General features: G+C 36.1%; 1 protein-coding gene across 11 annotated transcripts in view; it reads left to right on the plus strand.

The window, feature by feature from the left end:
- PUM2 (pumilio RNA binding family member 2) overlaps positions 1 to 26,673 on the plus strand; it is a 116,517-nt gene that overhangs the window by 69,071 nt on the left and 20,773 nt on the right. For 9 of the 11 annotated variants that reach the window (XM_019970648.2, XM_070799096.1, XM_019970647.2 and 6 more), the window contains 3 exons: positions 10,858 to 11,001; positions 11,118 to 11,411; positions 15,432 to 15,668. In XM_019970648.2, the coding sequence (XP_019826207.2) occupies positions 10,858 to 11,001; positions 11,118 to 11,411; positions 15,432 to 15,668 (675 nt within the window). The remainder of the gene's footprint in view (positions 1 to 10,857; positions 11,002 to 11,117; positions 11,412 to 15,431; positions 15,669 to 26,673) is intronic. The other 2 variants (XM_019970652.2, XM_019970653.2) reach the window with 1 other exon arrangement.

Here is a 26,673-nt window from a genome sequence, read left to right on the forward strand (position 1 = left end):
AGGCAGATGCTTTACCATCTGAGCCACCACAGAAGCCCCATTTCCATTAATCTAGCTCCAAACTACTTTTTAAACTTATCAACAGTTTCCCGGTTCTGTACTTTAACACACTAGACCACAGACTGTTCCACAAACATCCTTTTATGCTTTTAGCCCTAGCCAACATTTTTCCTTTAGAATACCTTTTTATAAATTTTTAGCAAAATTGTGATATATAGTTTTGCATTTTCCTTTTTAGAGCCTTGCTTTATACTTGTGATTAACTTTCCTTTTCGTCTTTTAATATGATCCTTTTCATGAAGCCTTTATGAATCTTTCCCAGTGCTTGTTCATGAATAATTATTCCTTTTGGGACTTCCCTAGTGGTCCAGTGATTTAAAACTCAGTGTTTCCAATGCAGGGGGCATGGGTTCGACCCCTGGTTGGGGAACTAAAATCCTGCCTGCCATGCGGCATGGCAAAAAAAGGAACAAAATAATAATCATTTTTGCTTTTGTCATTCTTGTGGCACATAACTTGCTCCTTTCTTTAGTACTTCTGTCTGCCTTGTGTTTCATTTAGCTATTTGTGATTTGTTAATTATTTTAGCATGTTTGGAGGTGGAAAGTGTCTTAAAATTAAAGTGAAAGAGTTATGTATTTCTCCCTAAGGGAAGTTATTTGATCAATGTCAGGTCTGCAAATAAGTGGCATTTTAGGATTAAGAATATAGTACGTTACCTTCTCTATGAATTGTGTAATTCTTGAGTGTGGGGAGTGTGTCTTTTTTAATCTCTTGTGTTTTATCAAGCTCTTTAAGTAACAAAGATAATATAATAGAAATTAGAAACTTTTGAACTCATTGATTATGAAAATGCTGCATATTTAAACTTGTTTACTACACCTAAAAGCAAAACATAGAAGAGGAGTATATTGGCCTTTTCTTTTTAATTGAAGTACAGATGATTTACAATGTTGTTAGTTTCAGATGTAGAGCTCAGTTATATGTGTATATTCCTTTTCAGATTCTTAAAGGCTATTACAAAATACTGAGTACAGTTTCTGTGCAACACAGTCGGTCCTTGTTAGTTATATTTTTTGTACGTGGTGTATATGTTAATCCGAAACTTCTCTGTTCCCTCCTTTCCCTTTTGTAACTGTAAGTTTGTTCTCTATGTCTGTGGATCTGTTTTTGTTTTGTACATAAATTCACTTGTATCTTTTTTTTAAGATTCCTTGTCTTTCTTTATCTGGCTTACTTCACTTAGGATGATAATCTCTAGGTCCATCCATGTTTCTGAAAATGGCTGGAGTATATAGGCTTGAATACATACATTAGAAAATAAATTTCTATCTGGGAACCATAAAATGAAGAGAATAAATTCTAAGAATTATAGAAGGAAATAATAAAGATCGAAACTGATGTAGATGAAATAGATGACAAACATACAATTTAAAGGGTCAAGTTATCTCAAAAGTTGCTTCTTTAAAAAGACTAATAAAATTATTAACCTCTTAGAGGTTCATAAAAAAAAAGATAAAGAGACAAGACATAAATAACCAATATCAGAAAAATTGAATAATCATAACAGGATATTAGGAATCAATCTCATGTTAGGAAATTGTAAACAAAATGGACAAATAATGAGAAAAATATTATCAGAAAGATTCAATGATATATAGAAAGTCTGAAGTTCATTACTGTTAAGTCAATTGATTAATCAAAAAAAATAAAAAAATAAAAAAGAAGTCTTGCAAGAAAATTCCAGTCTAACACAACTTTTTTGGTGAATGATACTAGGCATTCAAGGAAGAAGTAGTTTTTAAATTTTTAAAACTGTACAGAATAGAAAAAGACTGGTCTCCCCATGCCATTTTATGGTGCTAGCTTAATCTTGATGTTAAAAAAACCTGTCAAGCGTGCAGAAAAGGAAAATTATAGGCCAATCAGACTTATGAACATGGATTTATAAATCCTGAAATACTAGCAAACCAGATCTGGCAATATAAAGCAGGATGATACATCATGAACAAGTTGGATTTTATCCCAAGAATGCAAGATGAGCATTAGTAACTCATACAGTATAATTTTCCACATTGAAAGATTAAAATAAGAGAGACAAATCATAAGAATTTCTCAAAAGATGCAGGAACATTATAATAAATTTATATATTGACTTACAGATATGAATCAGAAGATTTAATATGCTGGGAAGTCAAAGAGAATTAAACAACCCACCCCACCTTCAAAGGATGACAGACTTCCTATTTATACTCAGTATTTGAAAGTTTTCCATCTAGGATTGGGAAAAAGACAAGGAATTCTGCTAATGATACTTCTCTTAAATGTTGTATTAATGATCCTAGCCAGTGCTATATAACATGAGAGAAATTTGAATAAAATGAAAAGGCTTTGTAAAGAGAAAAATAATTGTCATTTGCAGAATATATGATTATAGTAACTGAATCTGCAGATACAATATTAGAATTAATGTGTTTTTGCTAAGGTTGTCAGATGTAGAAATTAAGCATAAAATCTTTACTGTCAGCCATAACATTTTTTTTTTTTTTTTGGTCAGGTTAGTTCCCCACCAGGGATTGAACCAAGCCCACAGCAATAAAAACACAAGTCCTAAACAGTGGACAGCCAGGGAACTCCCAACACTATAATGTTTTGAAATGTAAAATTTGACAGTAGTAAGTACCTAGGAATAAGTCTTAAAAAATGTACAGTTTCCTTGGGAAAACAGCTTTGTTTAGACATTAAGTTCAGTTGAGTTCACTCACCCAGTTGTGTCCAACTCTTTGCGACCCCATGGAGTGCAGGACGCTGGGGTTCCCTGTCCATCACCAACTCCTGGAGCTTCCATTGACTTGGTGATGCCATCCAGCCATATATCTCATCCTCTGCCGTCAGTTCTTTGCATCAGGTAGCCAAAGTATTGGAGTTTCAGCTTCAGCATCAGTCCTTCCAATGAACATTCAGTACTCATTTCCTTTAGGGTGGACTGGTTGGATCTCTCCTTGCTGTCCAAGGGACTCTCAGGAGTCTTCTCCAATACCACAGTTCAAAAGCATCAATTCTTTGGCACTCAGCTTTCTTTATAGTCCAACTCTCATATCTATACATGACTACTGGAAAAACCATAGCTCTGACTATATGGACCTTTGTTGGCTAAGTAATATCTCTGCCTTTTAATATGCTATCTAGGTTGGTCATAACTTGCCTTACAAGGAGCAAGCGTCTTTTAATTGCATGGCTGCCGTCACCATCTGCAGTGATTTTGGAGTCCAAAACAATAAAATCTGTCACCATTTCCATTATTTCCCCATCTTTTTGCCCTGAAATAATGGGACCAGATGCCATGGTCTTAGTTTTCTGAATGTTGAGTTTTAAGCCAACTTTTTCATTCTCCTCTTTCACTTTCATCAAGAGGCTCTTTAGTTCCTCTTTACTTTCTGCCATAAGGGTGGTGTCATCTGTGTATCTGAGGTTATTGATATTTCTCCCAGCAGTCTTGATTCCAGTTTGTGCTTCATCCAGGCCAGCATTTCACATGATGTACTCTGTTTATAAGTTAAATAAGCAGGGTGACAGTATATAGCCTTAACATACTCTTTTCTCAGTTTGGAACCAGTCTGTTGTTCCATGTCCAGTTCTAACTGGTGTTTCTTGACCTCCATACAGATTTCTCAGGAGAAATTTCTCTTTCAGAATTTTCCACAGTTAATTGTGATCCACACAGTCAAAGGCTTTGGCGTAGTCAGTAAAGCAGAAGTAGATGTTTTTCTGGAACTCTCTTGCTTTATAGACGATCTAACAGATGTTGGCAATTTGATCTCTGGTTCTTCTGCCTTTTCTAAATCCAGCTTGAAAGTCTGGAAGTTCATGGTTCACATACTGTTGAAGCATGGCTTGGAGAATGTTGAGCATTACTTTGCTAGTGTGTGCAGTGAGCACAATTGTGCAGTAGTTTGAACATGCAAAATGATAGGGTACTGAAAGAGGAACTCCCCAGGTCAGCAGGTGCCCAATATGCTACAGGAGATCAGTGGAGAGATAACTCCAGAAAGAATGAAGGGATGGAGCCAAAGCAAAAACAATGCCCAGTTCTGGATGTGACTGATGATAGAAGCAAGGTCCGATGCTGTAAAGAGCAATATTGCATAGGAACCTGGAATGTCAGGTCCATGAATCAAAGCAAATTGGAAGTGGTCAAACAGGAGATGGCAAGAGTGAATGTCGACATTCTAGGAATCAGCAAACTAAAATGGACTGGAATGAGTGAATTTAATTCAGATGACCATTATATCTACTACTGCTGGCAGGAATCCCTTAGAAGAAATGGAATAGCCATCATGGTCAACAAAAGAGTCCGAAATGCAGTACTTGGATGCAATCTCAAAAATGACAGAATGATCTCTGTTCGTTTGTTTCCAAGGCAAACCATTCAGTATCACAGTATTCCAAGTCTGTGCCCCAACCCGGAACGCTGAAGAAGCTGAAGTTGAACGGTTCTATGAAGACCTACAAGACCTTTTAGAACTAACACCCAAAAAAGATGTCCTTTTCATTACAGGGCACTGGAATGCAAAAGTAAGAAGTCAAGAAACACCTGGGGTAACAGGCAAATTTGGCCTTGGAATATGGAATGAAGCAGGGCAAAGGCTAATAGAGTTTTGCCAAGAGAACGCACTGGTCATAGCAAACACCCTCTTCCAACAACACAAGAGAAGACTACACATGGACATCACCAGATGGTCAACACCAAAATCAGACTGATTATGTTCTTTGCAGCCAAAGATGGAGAAGCTCTATACAGTCAGCAAAAACAAGACCAGGAGCTGACTGTAGCTCAGATCATGAACTCCTTATTGCCAAATTCAGACTTAAATTGAAGAAAGTAGGGAAAACCACTAGACCATTCAGGTATGACCTAAATCAAATCCCTTATGATTATACAGTGGAAGTGAGAAATAGATTTAAAGGGCTAGATCTGATAGAGTGCCTGATGAACTATAGACAGAGGTTCATGACATTGTACAGGAGACAGGGATCAAGACCATCCGCATGGAAAAGAAATGCAAAAAAGCAAAATGGCTATCTGGGGAGGCCTTACAAATAGCTGTGAAAAGAAGAGAAGTGAAAAGCAAAGGAGAAAAGGAAAGATATAAACATCTGAATGCAGTTCCAAACAATAGCAAGAAGAGATAAGAAAGCCTTCCTCAGCAATCAATGCAAAGAAAGAGAGGAAAACAACAGTCTTTCTTCTGAAAAGACTAGAGATCTCTTCGAGAAAATCAGAGATACCAAGAGAACATTTCATGCAAAGATGGGCTGGATAAAGGACAGAAATGGTATGGACCTAACATAGCAGAAGATATTAAGGAGAGGTGGCAAGAATACACAGAAGAACTGTACAAAAAAGATCTTCATGACCCAGATAATCATGATGGTGTGATCACTCACCTAGAGCCAGAGATCCTGGAATGTGAAGTCAAGTGGGCCTTAGAAAGCATCCCTACGAACAAAGCTAGTGGAGGTGATGGCATTCCAGTTGAGCTATTTCAAATCCTGAAAGATGATGCTGTGAAAGTGCTGCACTCAGTGTGTCAGCAAATTTGGAAAACTCAGCAGTGACCACAGGACTGGAAAAGGTCAGTTTTCATTCCAATCCTAAAGGAAGGCAATGCCAAAGAATGCTCAAACTACCGCACAATTGCACTCATCTCACACACTAGTGAAGTAATGCTCAAAATTCTCCACGCCAGGCTTCAGCAATACGTGAACTGTGAACTTCCATATGTTCAAGCTGGTTTTAGAAAAGGCAGAGGAACCAGAGATCAAATTGTCAATATCTGCTGGATCATGGAAAAAGCAAGAGAGTTCCAGAAAAACATCTATTTCTGCTTTATTGACTATGCCAAAGCCTTTGACTGTGTGGATCACAATAAACTGTGGAAAATTCTGAAAGAGATGGGAATACCAGACCACCTGATCTGCCTCTTGAGAAATTTGTATGCAGGTCACGAAGCAACAGTTAGAACTGGACATGGAACAACAGACTGGTTCCAAATAGGTAAAGGAGTTCGTCAAGGCTGTATATTGTCACCCTGCTTATTTAACTTACATGCATCATGAGAAACGCTGGGCTGGAAGAAGCACAAGCTGGAATCAAGATTGCCAGGAGAAATAGCAGTAACCTCAGATATGCAGATGACACCCTCCTTGTGCAGAAAGTGAAGAGGAACTAAAAAGCCTCTTGATAAAAGTGAAAGAGGAGAGTGAAAAAGTTGGCTTAAAGCTCAACATTCAGAAAACGAAGATCATGGCATCTGGTCCCATCACTTCATGGGAAATAGATGGGGAAACAGTGGAAACAGTGTGAGACTTTATTTTTCTGGGCTCCAAAATCACTGCAGATGGTGATTGCAGCCCTGAAATTAAAAGACGCTTACTCCTTGGAAGGAAAGTTATGACCAACCTAGATAGCATATTGAAAAGCAGAAACATTACTTTGCCAACAAAGGTCCATCTAGTCAAGGCTATGGTTTTTCCAGTGGTCATGTATGGATGTGAGAGTTGGACTGTGAAGGAAGATGAGCACCGAAGAATTGATGCTTTTGAACTGTGGTGTTGGAAAAGACTCTTGAGAGTCCCTTGGACTGCAAGGAGATCCAACCAGTCCATTCTAAAGGAGATCAGCCCTGGGATTCCTCATGCGAAGCGTTGACTCACTGGAAAAGACTCTGATCCTGGGAGGGATTAGGGGCAGGAGGAGAAGGGGACGACAGAGGATGAGATGGCTGGAAGGCATCACTGACTCGATGGACGTGAGTCTCAGTGAACTCCGGGAGTTGGTGATGGACAGAGAGGCCTGGTGTGCTGCGATTCATGAGGTCGCAAAGAGTCGGACACTACTGAGTGACTGGACTGAACTGAACTACTGAACTTAAACATTCTTCGGCATTGCCCTTCTTTGGGACTGGAATAAAAACTGACATTTTCCCGTCCTGTGGCCACTTCTGAGATTTCCAAATTTGCTGGCATGTTGAGTGCAGCACTTTCACAGCATCATCTTTTTAGAATTTGAAATAGCTCAATTGGAATTGCATCACCTCCACTAGCTTTGTTCAAGGAGACCTAAATACCATTGGGCAACTCAATGCTTTAAACATGTCACTTCTTCCCATATTAACCTATAGTTTCAATGCATTTCCAATCAGAGCCCAATGGGTTTTTACTGTGGCCTTTTTTGACAGCTGATACTAAAATTTAAGGAAAATGCCGAGTCAAGATTTGCCACAATACTCTTACTAAAGGACAAAAATGAGTAAAAGGACTTGGTCTATTCTGACTTATACTCTAGGGTAAAATTTTACTCTAAAGCTGCAGTGGAATTACTCCACGGAGAGACATAGAGACCCCAAAAATGAGATCCCAAAAGGAATCGACACCTACCTAATTAGTAGCAAAAAAAAAAAAAAAAAAAACAGCAAAAAACAATAAGGGGGAAGAACTTGTTTTATAAATAAGGTGAAAGAAAGAAAATTGATTCTTTAAGCAACAAATTGTTCAAATTGGGATCTGTGACATACCCTGTGTTCATTAATCATTTACGTTTTAGATTTTAGACCTGTGTGGGAAGGTGGAATTTTAAAGGTTATTAGAAGATAATATAGGGAAATTTTGTTATGAAAATAAAAGAAATAATAAATTTGAACCCATTACTTCAAAAGTCACCAGAAAGAGAATGACAGGTCAGGCTAGGAATGGAAAAGGAAACTGTGGAACACTTGAATTACAGCATACATAAGGAATTATAAATCAATAAGAGAGCTTCTCTGGTGTCTCAGTGGTAAAGAATCTGCCTGCCAGTGTAAGAGACACTAGTTCAATCCCTCATCCGGGAAGATCCCATATGCCTCGGAGCGCCTCAACTCCGTGCACCACAGATGCTGAGCCTGTGTTGTAGAAACTGGGAGGCACAGCCATTGAGCCCTTGAGCTGCAGCTCCTGAAGACCTCATGCCATAGAGCTCATGCTCCTCAACAGAAGCCACTGCAAAGAAAAAGCCTCACACCACTAGAGAAAAGCTCTTGCAGCAGCAAAGACCCAGCACAGCCAAAAATAAAATTATTTTACAGAATAAATAAATTAAAAATAAATCAATAACAAAATACAGCCAGTAGGAAAATGGGTGAGAGAAACTTTGAGGAGTTGTTTTCCCAAGAGGAAATGCAGAGGCACAATTAGCATATGAAAGGACACCCAGCTTCCTTCTGAGGAAAGAAAGTCAAAACCGCAACCGAATGCTTCTGCCTGTCTTTCAGATTGGCCAGTTTTTAAAAGTCTGATAGTTCATCAAGTATTTTTAAAGTCATGGAGCAATGGGAACTCTTAATACCAAGGTGGTTAAGTGTGTAAATTTACACAACCACTTTGAAGGCAGTTTGGCATTATTACCAAAGTTTGAAAATACACATACCCTTTAACTCAGGGTGTCAGCTGCTATACATCTTAGGTTAGAGAAATATGTACACAGAATACACCAGTATACACATAAGAAAATGTTTATGGCAGTACTGTTGGCAGTGGTCCCAAACTGGGAACAGTGTAAATGTAGAATGGATAAATTTATCATGGTATTTGTTTAGTGAGGTGCTACACAATAGTGAAAATGGAAACAAAGTCTACTATAACAACATGGATGAATTGTATGTAAAATTTTTTAAATAATTCAAACCAAATAATTGTTTAGAGAGAGACCATTTATGGAAAGTAGGATGTTGTGTAACTCTGAAGATCCCCTGGAGAAATGGAGAAGGAAATAGCAACCCACTCCAGTATTCTTGCCTGGGAAATCCCATGGACAGAGGAGCCTGGCGGGCTACAAGTCCATGGGGTCACAAAGAGTCGGACATGACCTAGCGATTAAACAACAAAAGGAAAGAGAAGATTGTGGTAGAGCAGGGACTTACAAGAGGTGGGTGCCAGGCAGTTTTCTATTTCTATTCTTGACTTGCATGGAGGTTATACTTTTTTGTGTTGTAATCATTATAATGTACTTTTGATTTTTGCACTTTTTATGTTTTATTTCACAATAATAAATGTTTTAAACACTTAAGAAGTATAATGTTCTGCTAAACAAGAACATTTTCTGGTAAAGAAAAAATTTATTCTCAGCCCCTTTTCTGTAGCTCCCCTCTGGTCCTTTTTATAGCAAAATTCAAAAGCATTTCTGTACTTGTTACAGTTCTTCCATTCTTTACTAAACTCACCACAGTGACTATCATCCTTACCAGAATGACTTCCATATTGTTAAATTCATTAGTCTGGTTCTCAACTCTTAATGCCTTTTAGCAGCATTTCTCATTGTTAATCGCTCAGTCTTCATTCAAATTCTTTTTTCTTTGGCCTCCAGGAGACCCCTGTGTTCCGATTTGGTTTATTTCTTCCTGGCTGTTTCCTCTCAGTCTTTTCCTTGGTTCCTCCTCTCTCCAGCCTCTTAATGTGAAGTACCCTACCCTTTTATTTTCTTGGTGGTTGGATTATTTTTAGCAGCTAATAACATGCTTATATTGACCACTCCCTTATTTATAAATCCAACCTGAACTTCTCTATTAAACTCCAGACTTGCATATTCTATATGACAGTTACAGTTGGATATCTGATAACCTTCTCAAATTATTATGTTCATTGTATGAGGAGAGGTCTTTGAAAATTATTACCAATTAGTTCTCCTGAGAGGAGAGGTCATTCCCTCCTATATTTTGCCCTGTGCAGCCCTTCATTTGGCTGGTCCTCCTAATTCATATCCATTGTAATAAAGCTGCAATTGTGAATCAGAGTTACTGCATTTTATTAAAACAGCCTTTACATGTGAAAGTTTTGATCCTAGTTTAGAAGGTGGTGGTTAAATTTTAAAATATCCGAGGTTGCTAGTACATTTTTGCACGTGGTCCTCACACTTTTGAGCCTGAGTCTTTGTTACTATATAAGACAGCCTTTCTCAACCTGAGTCCTGGGAGAGAATAAACCTGTTGCCTTAAAGTATCCACTGTATGTATGTATGTATATCTATATATAGGGAGAGGTAGATATATAGAGAGATAGATAACTTCTGCCCATGCATCTTGAGTGGTATTTGTTATTTTGGATCATCTTTGAGAAAATTGGCAAAAAAGTCACTTTTCTGTTCTGTGGTTCAGATGAAGAACTGAGAAAGTCTGTGAAGAGAGAAACTACTCTTCCTATAATTCTGAACAGTGCAAATTGTCACCTCCCTTGTGGTCAAGGCTGTAATACAACGAATGCCTAAGTTATTTTTATTCAGACTCTAGCTTTTGAGAACCTTTACAAATTGACTGTTAAACTTTATGATTTTAAGTTACCTGTTTATATCATGATTTTATCTTTAAAGGATTGCTTGCAAATGAAAATCTAAGGGAATGCTATCAATGAGGCACTTGGTTTAGAAATTTACTAAAATTGCCTACTGTTTTCCCTCACTTCCCTTAGTCTTTATCCATTCTCCTCTCAGGAGAACTAATTGGTGGTAATAATTTTCAAGCATCAGCCCTTGATTACTTACAGTTTCAAAAGCAAAGACTATGTCTCATCATTCCGTGGTCCATAAGCAAGAGGCATTGCTGTCAAAATTTAGGGAAAACATTTATTTAGGCTTTGTTAGATTTTCTTTTACTTAGTAATACTTTCTCAGATGTGTTTGTTTTTTATATAGTAACTAATGGTTTTATATTCACAATAAAAATAGCTATGTTTGCTGGTTGATAAAAACAACTGTGGGAGAAAGTAAATAACATGCTTTCTATATTAATGTTTTCATTGGTAAACATTTATTTTGCTATTATCTAGGCTATCAAGTACTAGCTCCAACTGCCTATTATGATCAGACCGGTGCCTTAGTGGTTGGCCCTGGGGCAAGAACTGGCCTTGGAGCTCCAGTTCGATTAATGGCTCCAACACCTGTTTTAATTAGTTCAGCAGCAGCACAAGCTGGTAAGTGTAACTGACATTTTCTGGGGTAATAATTTTCTGGTGGTGTTTGAGATATTTTAAAAATAGAAAATGGTTTTCTGGGTAGTTTTAAGAAGTGTCTGAAATTTATTTTATAGCAGCGGCAGCAGCAGCTGGAGGAACTGCAAATAGTCTCACAGGCAGCACAAATGGTCTGTTCCGGCCAATTGGCACTCAGCCACCACCGCAGCAGCAGCAGCAGCAGCAGCAGCCAAGCACTAATCTGCAGTCTAATTCATTTTATGGGAGCACTTCTCTGACTAATAGCTCCCAGAGCAGTTCTTTATTTTCTCACGGACCTGGCCAGCCTGGAAGTACATCTCTTGGCTTTGGAAGCAGTAGCTCTTTGGGTGCTGCTATAGGCTCAGCCCTCAGTGGATTTGGTTCATCAGGTAAGTTTCTTTTTAAGATTAGTGTACTCTGCTAAGTGGACATGAGGTACATGTATTTGTTTTTAATATTAATATGAACAATAGCTAGTAGTGTAGAAAGGACAGGTTTATTGGTTTAGTTTTGTAGACAGAAGGAAACCTCTTGCAGTGTTTATGAATGTTTAACCCATTTCAAGCAGCCCATTCTTTACTCAAATATAATATATTTTCCCCTGGCCTTAAGAATTATACTACTGTAATTTTTGTTTTAGTAAGATTTGTTTGGGCTAATAAATATGCTTGTTACTAGCTCTTCCCTTTTCCCTATAATATTAATGTTAGAGGCAGTAAAAACTTTGCCATCTTAAGTTTCTGATATTTTAAAATAATAATTATCTGTGCTCATCAGATGATTTATTCTGATTAAATGTTAATGAATATTTATGGTCCCTATTTGGTATAATATATAAAAATAAAATATAATGAAATGTTCTAAACAGAAGCCCCTATGATAAGGATGCCTATCTTTATTTTAGGTTAAACAACTTAGCCTTTATCACTAAAAATACATTTAAAAAGACTCCCCTACCTCGTATCCTAGTTTTATGCATAATACTTAAGAAATCCAAATTTTAAATAGCTTCACAAAATAAATAATGTACCCATAGAAGCTGATTTTGTAACTGAGAAAGAGCTGAAATCAGAAGAGGCCCACCTTGACACCCTGTTGACACATGTATTATTAGTCTCTGGTGTTTCCAGAGTGTTCAGGAAACGTTAGGGGAAAAACAGCTTACTCTCATTCTCTTGGTATAATTGGACAGCCTTTTCTTTATAAGGGACATTTATTCACACCTCAAGAAATGTTTTATTTCTCTGGTGTCCTTGAGTCTTAAAATCTGCTTCTCGTCTGTTTTCCTGCCACATGAAATTATATTCTTTTCTGGTGTGAAAAAATGGCCAAACTAACACATGCCAGTCATTACTAACTATTTTTGCCAGTTTTCTAAGAAAGTATCTTCTTAACTCTTTGAAGGTTTTTAATAGGGATGGTCCAGAACACCTATTAACTTTTAGGTGCATAGTTCTTTTTTGATATAATGAGATACAAAAAGGAAATATCGTATTTACCTAATAAAAAAATTGCCTAAAGAATGGGCATGGGAACTTCTCAGGAAAAATCTAGTGAACATAGAGACTATTCAGTCTTTTAATTTTCCTATTTGATCTGTTTGATTACTTTTGGAGCTTACTATTTTAATATGTAGCCCAGGCACTCTCATAGACTCATTTTTTGTTTCTAACAGTTGACAAGCAGTTGCCCCAGATAATCCTAGATTGCTGAAGCAAATCAAAAGAACAGATAATTAAAAAAAAACTTTTGTGGAAATAACTAGTTTCTGTAGATTTGTAGGCCGAAAATAATACAGGAAAAATAGAGAAAAGATAAATATCCTGTTCCCTTTGTAATAATAAAATGTCACTGATAGTCTGGTATACTCCCAAATTCCCCTGTTTCTTTATTTGTTAAGACCCTTCCTGCTGTATTCAGGAGCTGATTAGTCATCAACATTTTGTTCTCTGTAGTTGTCCCCTGCAGATGCCTCTGCCAAAAAATTATCATCTTCATTCTCCCTTCTTTATGAGCATTGCTTTACTCCATTCTGATTTCCAGCTTGGGGTACCTCTGTTTCACCTTGCTTCAGAGGACATTAACAATTGCTATCCCTAAATACCAGTAAAAAACCTACCATCTCCCTCCTCTTGGACATTTTGTGAGTGGAAGTGCTGCACTTACATACCCTTCGAAATCTACCCATTACCGTTTCACATTATGGCAATTGCATCCCTATATGAAATCTGAAATATGCTTATATGCCCATGTACATATACAGTACCATGTACACAGTCACTCTCTTACCCATATGGTGAAATTATTAATACTTTAACAGTGTTAGTTAAATACCCTGGTTTATAACTCAAATCGCCAGGAAGTTTAGCCATTGTAATATAGAGATTAAATCACCATTTCTACAACCTGTTATTTAAAATTTTCTTTTACAGTTGAAAGTTCGTGATTTAACATTTTATCCACAATTGATATTTGATTAGTGACTCCATTGTTGTTGTCTAGCCTCTTAAATATTTTAGGGATATTTTGTTTTCTGTTTTATAGTCATACTGTTGCAGATAGTTTAGGCAGATAGTAAAATTTAAGAAGCCAGCTTGTTTACGTTTAAAATAAAGCTGTTTCTGAATTACTTTTAAATGTTTTGCTTGGCTTTTCCTTTTTAGAGGAAAATGATATTGCATGTGTCAAAACTATGGTTTCTTTGATGATTTGCCAGGGGAATGATAGTGCTGCTGCTCTCATTTAGAGGGCTTTTGTCTTTTTCCTTGTCAGTTAAATGTTTTCTGAAATAAATAGAAATTACAAATGTAGCCATGTTTTAGAAAAATCACTTTGACAGTGTCCTTTTAAATTAGCATAGTTAATATAGCATACATTGACAATTTTGCCAAAACCATTCTTACAGTAGTATTTATTTGTTGTATTAAAAATGCATATAGTTACTTAGTATTTCCCTATAATATATCTTAAAAAGTGAGAATTTCATTAAAACCTGATCAGTCCTTCAGAAACCACATTCACTGGTTTAAAAGGTTGAATACTGTTTATTTAATATTTTGCTTAATACAGTGGTATAAGCCTGGTATTTTTCCTTTATAGGATTTTTGTTTTGGTAAAACCAGTGTAATTAAGTTTTCTGTCTGTATTAATAAGCTTACCTTGGTCTACCATCATGTGCTCTGCTTAATTTTTCTCTTTAATCTATACCCTTATGACCTATTTATAATTGACCTCTTAAAATTTTCTTTAAAAGAATTAACCATATTGGTCCGAATATAGAGCTTGTCCTTTAAAAACTTTATAGGTTAAAAAATGTAATATATTATCTTGACTATAAAAGGATTTAGTTTAAAAGGCTTAGAGATAGTTAAAAAAAAAACGTACTTGAAAATACAGGCTATAAGTGAGACTTGAGAATTCGGAGTTTTGGACAACCCTTTTAAAAACACTTTGTAAATAATTTGATTATCCAAATATATGTTGATTAATAGCCAGATCTCGGGTTGCATAGCTACATGGTAATGTGAACCTACCATTCTTTTATGATTTTATAAAATATAAAGGGGTAAAAAGGACTAGAAAGTTAATAATTGAATTGGGGATTAAGTGAAAAACAAAAAATTGTTATGTAGTACAGTAAGGAATGTAATATCTTTACCTGAGTAAGCAGTTTACAAGGCCAGACTATCATCTTAAGAATGGAAGATCTTGAGGGGTAAGTGAATGCATGTCTTTGGTTGAAAACAGAGAGCTAGCAGTTAAAGTTTGGTTTTTCCATATGTATTTTGTAATTTAGCTGTTGAAGAATCAGGAGAATGTGTAGTGTGAAAAGTACTGAGGAATAAGCTGCCACTGTATTTCACAGCTGACTAATATTCGGGCCAATATGGACTTAAAGGACTGTGGTTTGAACACAAGCTGGAACCCAAATCAAATGTGAATGGCAAGGGAAATGTATTAATATTCTGTTTATTAATATTCTTTTCTTGGCATTGGGTTGAAGTCTAAGAACTTGGTTCCAAAGGTTAGGATACTACCAAAATATAACCTTAATGGAATTTAATCTCTAGCATAGCAGACAACTTAAAATTTCAGGGTTTATAAATCATACCAGGGTATTAAAGCACAGAAATCATATGTGTCAGTGGTAAATATGTGTGAAATAATGAACATATGACTGCTCTTAAATATTTGGTCATTTTCCTGGGGTGCATTTATACCCTTTTATGATTAATAAGTTAGTATATATAGTTATCACAGTATATATAGTTATCACAGTAATTATCTTCTCTGTTATGTTTCTAAAAATAATTATTGTGATCACTCTGTTATTTCCCAGCAAGAGTTGGGGATAGGTTTTATTCAGTTAACACTGTATGTAATTAGGGTTTTTTTTATTTCTTCTTCAGTTGGCAGTTCTGCAAGTAGTAGTGCCACAAGGAGAGAGTCTCTATCTACTAGCTCTGACTTGTACAAAAGATCTAGTAGCAGCCTAGCACCCATAGGGCAACCATTTTACAATAGTCTGGGATTTTCCTCCTCTCCAAGTCCAATAGGCATGCCTCTGCCAAGCCAAACTCCAGGACATTCACTTACGCCACCGCCATCACTTTCATCACATGGATCCTCATCCAGTTTGCATTTAGGTAAAAAAAAAAACCAAAACCCTTTTTATTCGTATGTATACATGTAAGTGTGTTTGTGTGTATGTTTTATGATATGTGTAAAATATTTAATGTTGGATAAAACATGCCAAATTGCTTTTGCTTTTAGATATTATCCTTTTGAAAAAGTTCTACTTTTGTGAAAATTCAAAGTGAGGGTCTGATGTACAGTAAGGTAAAGACCCCTATTGTATTTTTTATTCCTTTTATGAAATACAGTGGTGTGTTTTTTCTCGTCTGTGCTTTTGATTTGTGTGTGTTTTAGTTCATCTGAAAAGTCAGTTATTTATATGTGATAGTGAAATAAATTTCACCATCAAAAGTTTGTGCACACCAAAAGCAAAATGTTAGTCACATAGTTAAATTAAACTTTAAATAATTTAGTTTAGTATGATGGTCTTTGCTTGGCCTTTTACCAAAGGGTTATATCAGGGTATATGAATTGAGTATGTTTGTGAGTTAGAGAATCTTACTATGTATGGGTTTGGTCCATGTACTTCTGTTACTTTTGAATATGTGGTTTAAGAAAAAATGTTCTAGGCTTTATGTACCCTTATAGTTGGGACATTTAGAACTTTGGTTTATATCTGTATATTAAAATTGCCCCCAACCCAGTATTATTTGAATTGGTGGTTACCTTTTTCCTGCTCCAAGAAGTATTTATCCATGTAGTTAACAGGATATTTTGAGGGGTTTTTGGATATCAGAGGCTGTGTACGAATCTCTGTCTCTTCAAAGTATTTTATTAAAATTAGGTTTTGGATATTTCTGATTTTAGTCATTTCAACTTAAAATTGAGGAGTTCTATTGCTGATTTTTATATATGCTTGGAAAGATATTAATCAGCTTGTGAGTTAAAAAGTAATGCTTGCTTTTGTAAGCAAATATAAGTTAGTGATTATGTTTGAGCCCCTCACCCAGTCATAAGGCTATAGCTGTTTTTCCCAAAAGCTTAGTAATGTAGTTAAGTGTCCATGTAACAAAGGAATTTTTAACAGTGATCATCATTTAGGTTTATGCTATTACAAAGTGGGCTAGATTTCTTTTTTAAAAAGACTGGTCCTCCACCCCAGTTCTGAGCCTTTGCTCTTTTGGGGATATTAACTATATGCAACCAATTAATTTATTTGAGTGGGGTCCTCAGACCTGCTTTGTAGCACTGTTTGTGTAAACTTAACCAGTTTTTAGTCTACCGCCTTCCTTCATTTATCTTTTCTCAGTCATAGTAACTATTCAGTTCTTGATTTTTATTATTTCTGTTCAGACCCACTCCTACTGCTCCCATTTAAAACATGCCTTTGAGACTTTGAAATTGACACCAACATTTGGAGCAAAACATACCTAAGAATAGACATTTCATAAGAGTTTTGTGTTTTATTCGTTAAGATTATATTTGTCATGTCCTGTCATTTTTTTCATAGGTAAGTTTCAGATCAGGTTTCTGTCAACTGTTAACTGCTTATGTTGTGCTTTAGTGCCTGTGTAAATGGCATTATTATTCTACATAACTTGCTTAGAAAATGGATTATAATGACCTTTTAGATGTCTCTAGTTAAACCACAATCTAGATTTTTTTTTACTATAAAGAATCCAGGCATATAAATGCTTATGGAATGAATTCTAGTCAGTTATGAGACGTAATCGTGTGGGCCAGGAGTTCTACATTGTACTCTAATACTTTTGTACCCACAGTATAAGCTTAACTCCTTAGGTTAGCTTCACCTTGAAATCTGGTATTTTTTAATACACCTCTGATTGAAATTGTCTGTAGATTTTTTTCTTTTGAGATTCCCTAGTTTCTTTTAGCTTTAGTCATATTATAACTAGCAGCCTTGTTTGGTAAGAAGAAATAGACCCTGCCAAGTTGAAATAATTCAGTAGATTTCATAAATTTGCTCTTCACATAGTGTTCATGAAAATAATCTGTCCTTCACTTTCATATCATTGACTCATGATGCAAGACTTACATCCTCTCTGGTCTAAAAAATATATTTTAAATTGTGTATTCCTGAAGTGGATTATGCCATAAATTAGGCTATCAAGGCTGCTGATTTATAAAATACCTAAGGAATGAATTTGCATAGCCATTTAAAGAATAATCTTACTGTGGTCACACACTAAGAATATAATACTATAAAATAGAGATAAATTTTCCATTTCATTAAAATTGACTGGAATTAATTAGTTCCAGTTGATTTTCTTATGAGATGTTAAGACGATTCACAGAAAAAGCTAATAACATTGTGTGCTTCTGGTTTTCAAGGAGATATTTCATTTTTTAAAAATAGTTGTAATTTCAAAAAAAAAATAGTTGTAATTTCATCAACATAAATATTTTTAGTAGGATGACTAGTAGTCACTTTGTGATTGAACAATCAGTATTTCAACTGATAGATTTTGGTTGTTCCATATTTTTATAACCTAAAACATTTTTGTTAAGATTTGCAGCCTTTTTAAATATACTGAAGTCAGAAACGTGAAAAAGTAATTTTATATTCCATATTATAATGTGAAATTTCTAAGAGATTCCTTTTTAAAAAACATTTATAGCCACAATATCAAAATCATACCTTTTAACATTTATAATTCTCATTACTCTAGTTTCCCTAATTGACTTAAATGTCTTTTTACAGTTGTTGTGTTTAGCTCAAGGTCCAAATAAGGTCCTTTATTTGTTTGATATGTCTTTTGATATGGAACCATTTTTCCATCCTCTTTTTTTTCTTCTTCTTCTCTACATATATTTGTGAAAGAAACTTTGTCCTATTGAATATCCCACATTCTTGACTTTGATGAATTCTTCCTCATGGTATTTAATGCGTTCCTCTGTTCTCTGAATTTTCTATAAAATGGAATTAAATTTAGTGCTTTGATCTTGTTGTTTGCTTTGTTATTTGGTTATATAGTTCTGCTGCACCATATCAGGAGACATATATCTGGTTGTTTCCATGTAAGGTTGTTTCCATGATCTGGTTGTTTCCATCAGCCAGATCCACTTAACAGCTTAGCAACCTTTCATCATCACCTGAATATTTCTTCAGAGATTGCAAAATTGTGATTTTCTAACTCTGTCACTCCTTTTGCATTGGTTAGCTGGAATTTTTCTGTGGAAAAGAACTTTCATTGATTGTGAGGTTAACCCTGAAATACATAGTTCATATAGGAATCAGGATAATGCTTAATTTTTTCCCCTGTATTTTGTAACTTAATAAGTTGATGCCTTAGCAACTTCTGAAGGTGACTTGTAGGGGTTTTTTGTTTTTGTGTTTAAATCATCATACACTGTAGGTAATTGTAGTGTAAATTGATAGCTTTTAGGATTGTTGATATGTTTCAGTCCATTGTAGTCTGGAAGATAACACTTTTTATACCTTTTTTTGATCCTATATTACTGTCTTTAGCCATTTGGAGTCCCTGCAGATTGGTACTCCTCCTTGACCATAACTTGTTAAAAGCACTTAAAACACTGGTCAGAGAAGCAAGTGGAAAAGAACAAGCAAAGAGAACAACTTTAAGATTAGTGGTTTTTATTTTGAAATGCAAAAAACTATGTCAAATTCTGGGCTTTATGTTCAGCATTGAATATTAAATGAAGTATTTACATTAATTTATAGAGTTAAAAGAAAAAATCTTCTACCAGTAGTTGTGTTTTAAATTATTCTCTATGATAGAAGTCAGTCTCTTATTTTGAGATAGTTCACTCCCAGTAAAAGAAGATGAAATATTTCCAGTCTTACATTGTTCGTCTACCTGGAGCTAGCTAACTAGTTTAGTTAGAAACTAGTTGTTTCCTTTCTTGTTTCCTTTGTTTTTCTTCTTTGAGTAAATGTTTACAATCAGATCAGATCAGATCAGTCACTCAGTCGTGTCCGACTCTTTGCGACCCAATGAATCACAGCACGCCAGGCCTCCCTGTCCATCGCCAACTCCCGGAGTTCACTGAGACTCATGTCCATCGAGTCAGTGATGCCATCCAGCCATCTCATCCTCTGTCGTCCCCTTCTCCTCCTGCCATGTTAATGATTTCTTATTTAATCTTTACTCTTATAATATTTAGATTGATATGGAACTTCTTGGGTATAAAGTAGTATTCTGTATTTTTATTAGGGTTTGACGAACAAATGGTTTTCTTCTCTGTACCTCTTCATTTTTGAACTGGCTTATTTTTTTCCCTAAGAAAAGGGCGCCAAAACGTCTTAATGACAGCTATGAGCTCTGGGAAATTAGTTAATTTGAAGGTAACTATTAAAGTTTTGTTAATATCATGTATTCAGTAATCAAATAGTGTATTCAGCAATCAAATAGTGCAATAGATTTAAAAACTTTGTAACCTGTCTTCTAATCACAGAAAATTTTATATGAAATGTAGACAGGGTAATATAAACTTCTAAGGTCATATTCCCTGCTTAGTGGTAGTTTATCTGTTGAAATTGCTGACCTTTAGCAAATTTGGTCATCTACTTTTCTCAGAATGAGATGTTTAAGAGTTAAAACAAGAATAGCCAAATCAGTTGTTAAGGCTATCTGCAATTTTGCTGAGTTTCATATATGGTCCTTGAAGCAGAAAACAATATGAATTATTTTGAAGTTTTCGTTGAAAGTACTCTTTAAGTAGCAAGTTCCCTGTAACTGAAAAGCTGCTTGCTGCTAAGTCTCTTCAGTCGTGTCCGACTCTGTGCGACTCCATAGACGGCAGGCAGCCCACCAGGCTCCACCATCCCTGGGATTCTCCAGGCAAGAACACTGGAGTGGGTTGCCATTGCCTTCTCCGAACTGAATAGCATTTGGTAGTTTTCTAAAGCACCTTCATATTCATGATTTCATTTCATTCTAATTGTTAACATAGAGTGGCTGAATAATATGCCCATTAAAGAGACAGTTATTGGTCATGTGAGCCCCAAAAGCTTGACCAAACCCATAAATGACAGCACTGAAGCTGGAACATTGTTCTAACTCCTGTTACTATTTTTTCTGTTCCACTGTTCGATAATCAACTAAACAGTTTTACAAAGTATGCCAATAACAGGATTCTAATCAGCCTCTCAAATTATATTTAACACTGGTGTAAGTTATGTGATTTTTTAAATGTCTGTAAAAGATTACTAGGCTTCTAGATCCCTTTCATTTTTCAGTCATTCTTGAGATTCATAGAAAAGCTCTTATCTAGACATTTTTAAAGTCCAGTTTCAGTTCAGTTCAGTCTCTCGGTCATGTCCAACTCTTTGCAACCCCATGAATCGCAGCACGCCAGGCCTCCCTGTCCATCACCGACTCCTGGAGTTCACCCAAACTCATGTGCATCGAGTTGGTGATGCCATCCAGCCATCTCATCTTCTGTCATCCCCTTCTCTTCCTGCCCCCAATCCCTCCTAGCATCAGGGTCTTTTCCAGTGAGTCAGCTCTTCGCATCAGGTGGCCAAAGTATTGGAGTTTCAGCTTCAGCATCAGTCCTTCCAATGAACACCCAGGACTGATCTCCTTTAGGATGGACTGGTTGGATCTCCTTGCAGTCCAAGGGACTCTCAAGAGTCTTCTCCAACACCACAGTTCAAAAGCATCAATTCTTTGGCGCTCAGCTTTCTTTATAGTCCAACTCTCACATCCATACGTGACCACGGGAAAAACCATAGCCTTGACTAGATGGACCTTTGTTGGCAAAGTAATGTCTCTGCTTTTGAATATGATATCTAGGTTGGTCATAACTTTCCTTCCAAGTAAGCGTCTTTTAATTTCATGGCTGCAGTCACCATCTTCAGTGATTTTGGAGCCCCCAAAAATAAAGTCTGACACTGTTTCCACTGTTTCTCCATCTATTTCCCATGAAGAGATGGGACCAGATGCCATAATCTTAGTTTTTTGAATGTTGAGCTTTAAGCCAACTTTTTCACTCTCCTCTTTCCCTTTCATCAAGAGGCTCTTTAGTTCTTCACTTTCTGCCATAAGGGTGGTATCATCTGCATATCTGAGGTTATTGATATTTTTCCCGGCAGTCTTGATTCCAGCTTGTGCTTCTTCCAGCCCAGTGTTTCTCATGATGTACTCTGCATATAAGTTAAATAAGCAGGGTGACAATATACAGCCTTGACGTACTCTTTTTCCTATTTGGAACCAGTCTGTTGTTTCCATGTCCAGTTCTAACTGTTGCATCCTGACCTGCATATAGGTTTCTCAAGAGGCAGGTCAGGATTATCTACTCTTTGAAAAAGAGTATGTGTTACTCATAAGGCAGGTGACTCAGGAACTGAATATATTATACAATATAGGACTGAATAGATAAGACAGCATATTCAGCTTGAAACGGAATGTTATTTACAGGTTCTCATGATAGTTTAAATGAACGCACTGCTTCAACCCACTGGTGTGTCTAAAAGTCACTTATTTGTTTATGAGTATGAGATATGTTGTGAAGAAATTCTATTAATTATTACTTATGTAGAAGAATTTATTATTTTATGTTTCATTTCTGTATACAAATTCATTAGTCTTAGTTCTGGTTTGGGGTCCCAGTGATTAAGTTTTGGCTTTATATTTTGTTCCTTATCCTTTAATTATGTTATCTGTGACTTTGTGCTTCTGATGACTGAAAAATGTTTTCTCCAGTTAATTCAGTTAAGATAATCTCAGATTTGAGACTAGAAAATGCTTGATGGTCCTATTCAGTGGTTTACCATATCAGAATCACTTGGGCCTGTTTAAAATAGTTCGAATGAGGAGGTGATTGATTTGGAATTGTATGACAGCAGTTTTTGCTTGTCATGATGATTATGGGGATTCTCTTGACATTAAATACCTAGCAGCCAGATGCTAAACTCATTTTAAAATGATTATCCCACTGAAATTTCCAGTAGTACTCACCTGGAGAGAGCAACCACTTGGCAACAATTCATAGTTTACATTAGGGGTTACTCCAATTCACACATCTTTTTGACTCATAATTCCTGGATATGGGTTATATGAGCCTTTGATGTTGTCTCCTGTCATGTTACTAATGGATTTTTTTTTCTTCCTGCCTTTTTTTCTTTCCATTTACCTGAAGTCTGCTTACCATTGCATGTTTTAAATTTTTTAATTTTTTGGGAAAAAAAAAAAAAAAGCTTATGGAATGAGAGAAAATAGGAAAGTCTGATCTCTTTTTGTATATATTTTAAAATACTCTTTCCCTTGATTTGTATTTTGCAAATTGGAGGCTTTAATTTTGTTGGCTATAATTCTGTATATTGTTATTTACTATCATTTGGTTGTTTTACATTTTATTTATTGCCACTAGCTTTCCTTCATATTTGCATTTCATCTCCTCCCTCAATTGTTTATCTACCTTTCCTTCTTACCGATATCAAATAAGTCTTCATGTGTCTTAAAAATTATTGTAGTTTATCAAAAATTTACCAAGAACTTATATTATTTCACTGTTTATGCCCTAAATAATGTACTTTAAGTAAAATAGGATCAGGAAACTAACTCTTAAAATATAGGCAGATGTGCTTCGTGAGAAACCTGCATCTTTATTAGCCAAATAAACTTTAAGAATGAAAGTAGCATGGGTCGCATGGGGTGATATGGAGAATTGACTAAATGTTTAGGGTATTTTTATATAAGACTGTTTCCTTAACCAGAAATAAGTCCAGTGGAAGAAGGGCAAGATCTTTACACTGTAAACTATAAAGCACTGACTGAAGTTGAAGAAAGCAAATAAGAGACCATGTCATGTTTGTGGTTTGAAAGACTCAGTATTGTAAAGATAGCAACTGTCTTATAATTGATATACAGATTTAGCACACTCAGAGTTTTTCAGCTTTTTAAAGAAACTGACAAGGTGATTTATTTCATGTAGATAGAAAAATAGAACCAAGATTAATCAAGACAGTCTTCAAGAACAAATTTAAAATTTAATAAATTTGCTGGATATCAAACTTATTAAAACTACAGTAACTAAAATTGTGGTATTGGCACAAGGGTAGAGAAAATAGATTGGTGAAATCAAGGACCCAGAAATAGACCTGCTTGTTTGGTTACCTGATTTGTGGCCATGGTGCCATTCTAGTGTGTTTGGGAAGGATAGTCTTTTCAGTTAAGTTGAACTGGAGCACTTTAGTATCCAGACAGGGAGAGATTAACTTTGACTTCTCTTTCATACTACACACACAAATAAAACTTCATTCTCAAAGCACTCAAATAACTTGCTTGTAGTTGTCAAGGGATCTTCCCTGGTGGCTCAGATTGTAGGCTCTGCCTGCAATGTGGGGGACCTGGGTTCAGTCCCTGGGTCGGGAAGATCTCCTGGAGAAGGAAATGGCAACCCACTCCAGTATTCTTGCCTGGAAAATCCCATGGACGGAGGAACCTGGTTAGGCTACAGTCCATGGGGTCGCAAAGAGTAGTTGTCAAGTTAGTAAGGAACAAAAATTTTGAGCCCAGGTCTATCTGGTTTATTCCAAGATATGACACTGCTCCTTGAAGAATGCTTTTATTTCTGTCTACTACTTCTCTGACTAAATAAAGGATCTTTTCCTATTCCCTGAGTTTAGAATGTTTGTAAACTTCTTATAAAATTGTGGTAAAATATAACTTAGCCTATTATGAGTTGGTGGTGAAAGTGACTTTGAATGTCAGTATACTGGCATTTTTTACTTGCTTGCAATTGACTTTTAATCTCAATTAAATACTTTTTATTTCAAGGATCTCTTAATATATTTTATTACTGATTTTTAAATTTAAACTGATCAGATGCTATTTTAATTAATAGAATAGTAATAAGTTTATTATACTGAAACTAATACCTATTTTATGTTTCTCTTTTATGTGTAGTTTTGTTGTTTTTGTTTTGTTTCTGGCCTCCATTTAAGAATTTTGAGGTCTGATCAAAATTTTTACCTAATTTATTTTACTTAATTCACTTAATAAACTTATTCAACCAGTGTCAAATACCTACATGGCATACTGTACTTGACTTTAGAGACACTGGTGAAGAAAACATTCTGCCCACCATCATCAAATTTGACTTTTTTTGTGGTAAATACAGACAAGTAAACCAGTGATTGCAGTATAATGATTATAATGCTGTTGACTTACTTATTTTATTTAACGTAGTGATCCTCTCCCTTAGAATTATTATCTTTCCTTTATGGGTTTTTTTGTACCAAGTTAACCACAGACTAGATTATATTAGAGTTGTTTGGGATTTTATTTGCTCTCCAATAAATTAGAAATAAGAAAGTTAAGACCATGCTCCACAGCTTTGAAGAGTACAGTTGACCCTTGAAAAACACAGGTTTGAGCTGCTCAGGTCCGCTTATACATGGATTGTTTCTGTTCAAATCCTAAAAGATGATGTTGTGAAAGTGCTGCACTCAGTATGCCAGCAAATTTGGAAAACTCAGCAGTAGCCACAGGACTGGAAAAGGTCAGTTTCCATTCCAGTCCCCAAAAAAGGCAATGCCAAAGAATGCTCAAACTACCACACAATTGCACTCATCTCACACACTAGCAAAGAAATGCTCAGAATTCTCCAAGCCAGGCTTCAGCAGTACATGAACCGTGAACTTCCAGATGTTCAAGCTGGATTTAGAAAAAGCAGAGGAACCAGAGATCAAATTGTCAACATCCATTGTATCATCAAAAAAGCGAGACAGTTCCAGAAAAAATATACTTCTCCTTTATTGACTGCACCAAAGCCTTTGACTGTGTGGATCACAATAAACTGTGGAAAATTCTTAAAGAGATGGGAAAACCAGACCACCTTACCTGCCTCCAGAGAAATGTTTATGCAGTTCAAGAAGCAACAGTTAGAACCAGACATGGAATAACAGACTAGTTCCAAATTGGGAAAGGCTGTATACTGTCACCCCGTTTATTTAACTTATATGCAGAGTACATCATGCAAAATGCTGACCAGGATGAAGCACAAGCTGGAATCAAGACTGCGTGGAGAAATATCAGTATCCTCAGATATGCAGATGATACCGCCCTTAGGGCAGAAAGTGAAGAGGAACTGAAGAGCTTCTTGATAAAAGTGAAAGAGGAGAGTGAAAAAGCTGGCTTAAAACTCAGCATTCAGAAAACTAAGATCATGGCATCTGGCCCCATTACTTCATACAAATAAATAGACAGGGAAAAAGTTGAAGCAGTGGCAGAGTTTATTTTCTTGTGCTCCAAAATCACTGCAGATGGTGACTGCAGCCATGAAATTAAAGGGCTTTTGCTCCTTGGAAGAAAAGCTATGACAAACCTAGACAGTGTACTTAAAAAGCAGAGTCATCACTTGGCTGACAAAGGTTTGTTGTCAAAGCTCTAGTTTTTCTTGCATGTACAGATGCAAGAGTTGGACTGTAAATAAGGTTGACCACCAAAGAGATTCCTTTGAGGTGTGGTGCTGCAAAAGACTCTTTGAGAGTCCCTCGGACAGCCAGGAAGTCAAACCAGTCAATCCTAAAGGAAATCAGAATATTCAATGGAATATTCATTGGAAGGACTGAAGCTGAAGCTCCAATACTTTAGCCACCTGATGCGGAGAGCCAGCTTATTGGAAAAGACCCTGATGCTGCGAAAGATGGAGGGCAAGAGGAGAAACAGGCGACGGAAGATGAGATGGTTGGATGGCATCACTGACTCAATGGACATGAGTTTGAGCCAACTCAGGGAGATAGTGAAGAACAGGGTAGCCTAGCATGCTACAGTCCATGGAGTCCCAAAGAGTCAGACACAACTTAGCGACCACCAAACAGCAAAAAATATACTTGTGTACATGTGTCTGTCAGCTCTTTATGTTACTGTTAAGGCTTCTGGTCAACAGCAGTCTGACTATTAGTAATTAAGTTTGAGGAAAGTCAGAATTTATACATATGTTTATGGTGGGGTCAATGCTTCCAGCCTCTGTGTTGGTCAAGGGTCAGCTGTATCCTGATCTCAACAAAATGAGTAATTTAATTTGAGTGGCTTTGTTTCTTTCTGTTTTATAGATAAATTTATTTGAATACTAGCTACTTTCTTG

The sequence above is a fragment of the Bos indicus genome, chromosome 11 (genome assembly GCF_029378745.1).
Source record: "Bos indicus isolate NIAB-ARS_2022 breed Sahiwal x Tharparkar chromosome 11, NIAB-ARS_B.indTharparkar_mat_pri_1.0, whole genome shotgun sequence".
Lineage (NCBI taxonomy): Eukaryota > Metazoa > Chordata > Mammalia > Artiodactyla > Bovidae > Bos > Bos indicus.